This window comes from Plectropomus leopardus, unplaced genomic scaffold (assembly GCF_008729295.1).
Source record: "Plectropomus leopardus isolate mb unplaced genomic scaffold, YSFRI_Pleo_2.0 unplaced_scaffold9924, whole genome shotgun sequence".
Lineage (NCBI taxonomy): Eukaryota > Metazoa > Chordata > Actinopteri > Perciformes > Serranidae > Plectropomus > Plectropomus leopardus.
Window position 1 is genome coordinate 1 of NW_024704659.1, and position 1307 is coordinate 1307.

The window sequence follows — 1307 nt, forward strand, 5'->3', positions numbered from 1 at the left end:
TCAGTATATTGTTCATACAACCAAGCTTGTACAACCCTGTATTACTACTTAAAGTACAACAACACAGAGTACTAAAATAAGCTAAAATACGCTTAACAATTCTGTAAAAAATAAAAGATTAGAACAAAAATAATATAGTAAACTAAAAAATCGTTTTCTACTCTTTTCAACATCTTCTCTTAAAAAAACAAGTCTTTGTTTTCATTGTGCATCAAGCACTTTGATTGGCTGTTAAACACAATGATGTCACCACCAAAATAGGAAATGACTCTCTCTGCTGCAGATACACACGTAAATTAAACCACCACCTTTAAAATGGAATCAAACTTTTATTTTTTAAATTAATGCAGTAATTGCAAAAGGGTGACATTCATGCCAAAAGGCATAATTGATATGAAACCCATTAAAATTAGAAATTGACTATTTTGATGGTGATTTTCTACCATTTCTTTACAGAATAAATAAATCAATTAATCAGAGAGAACCATGAATAGTAGCAGCTCTAACACTGACCTTATCCATGCGGTCTTCCTGAACTCCATAACGACCCCCAAAACCTGCGGAATAATCTAAACAGAAATCATCTTCATGAGCCTGTTGTAGTTTACTGTAAGTATATGATAAAATATACATATGTGGGTTTTTCCTCACCTTTCTGTGACTGATGTTTCTCTGTTTCTCCTTTATAGTCATACCCCAAAGCAGCTTTGTCCACCTTGTCCTTCTCCACCCCGTACTTCCCTCCAAAGCCCTTAGCGTAGTCTGGCGAACATAAGATTCATAATAAAGCAAATGCTAAGCAAACAGTGTCAAAACTGACTGTTGCTTCCACTTCAACTCACCTTTTTGTGACTGGTGCTTCTCCGTCTGGCCTTTATAGTCGTACCCCAAAGCGGCCTTATCCACTTTTTCCTTCTCCACGCCGTATTTTCCTCCAAATCCCTTTGAGTAATCTAAAAAACATAATAATTATAAGGGAAATTCTATCAAATGGCAACTTCCAAAATGAAAATATTGTACTGTAAGGGAGAAGGTGGACAACAGGTGGCTGACCTTTCTGAGATGCATGTTGCTGCACATCTCCTTTGTATTCAAAGCCCATAGCAGACTGCAGAAAACACAGAGATGACATCAAGGTTCATATATTGCTCTAAAGGGTCCTTAGAAAAGTGTTTTAACCCTTTGAAACCTGAAGGAGCTTGATTTCTTCAAAAACACAAGAAGTTACAAATTACGAGTTACAAGAAAATAACCTGAAATTTAGAAAAAAAAGGGAAAAAGATTTAACAAAAAAAAAACAAATATAT

General features: G+C 35.1%; 1 protein-coding gene across 1 annotated transcript; it reads right to left on the minus strand.

Annotated features, from left to right (window-relative positions):
• Positions 1–513: 513 nt before the first annotated feature.
• Positions 514–1112, minus strand: LOC121940935 (src substrate cortactin-like; the record flags this gene model as incomplete). Its single annotated transcript, XM_042483610.1, has 4 exons — positions 1054–1112; positions 843–953; positions 652–762; positions 514–569 (listed from the first exon to the last, which is right to left on the minus strand). Coding segments are annotated over exons 1-4 (327 nt in total), but the record flags the coding sequence as incomplete, so codon positions are not given.
• Positions 1113–1307: the final 195 nt, after the last annotated feature.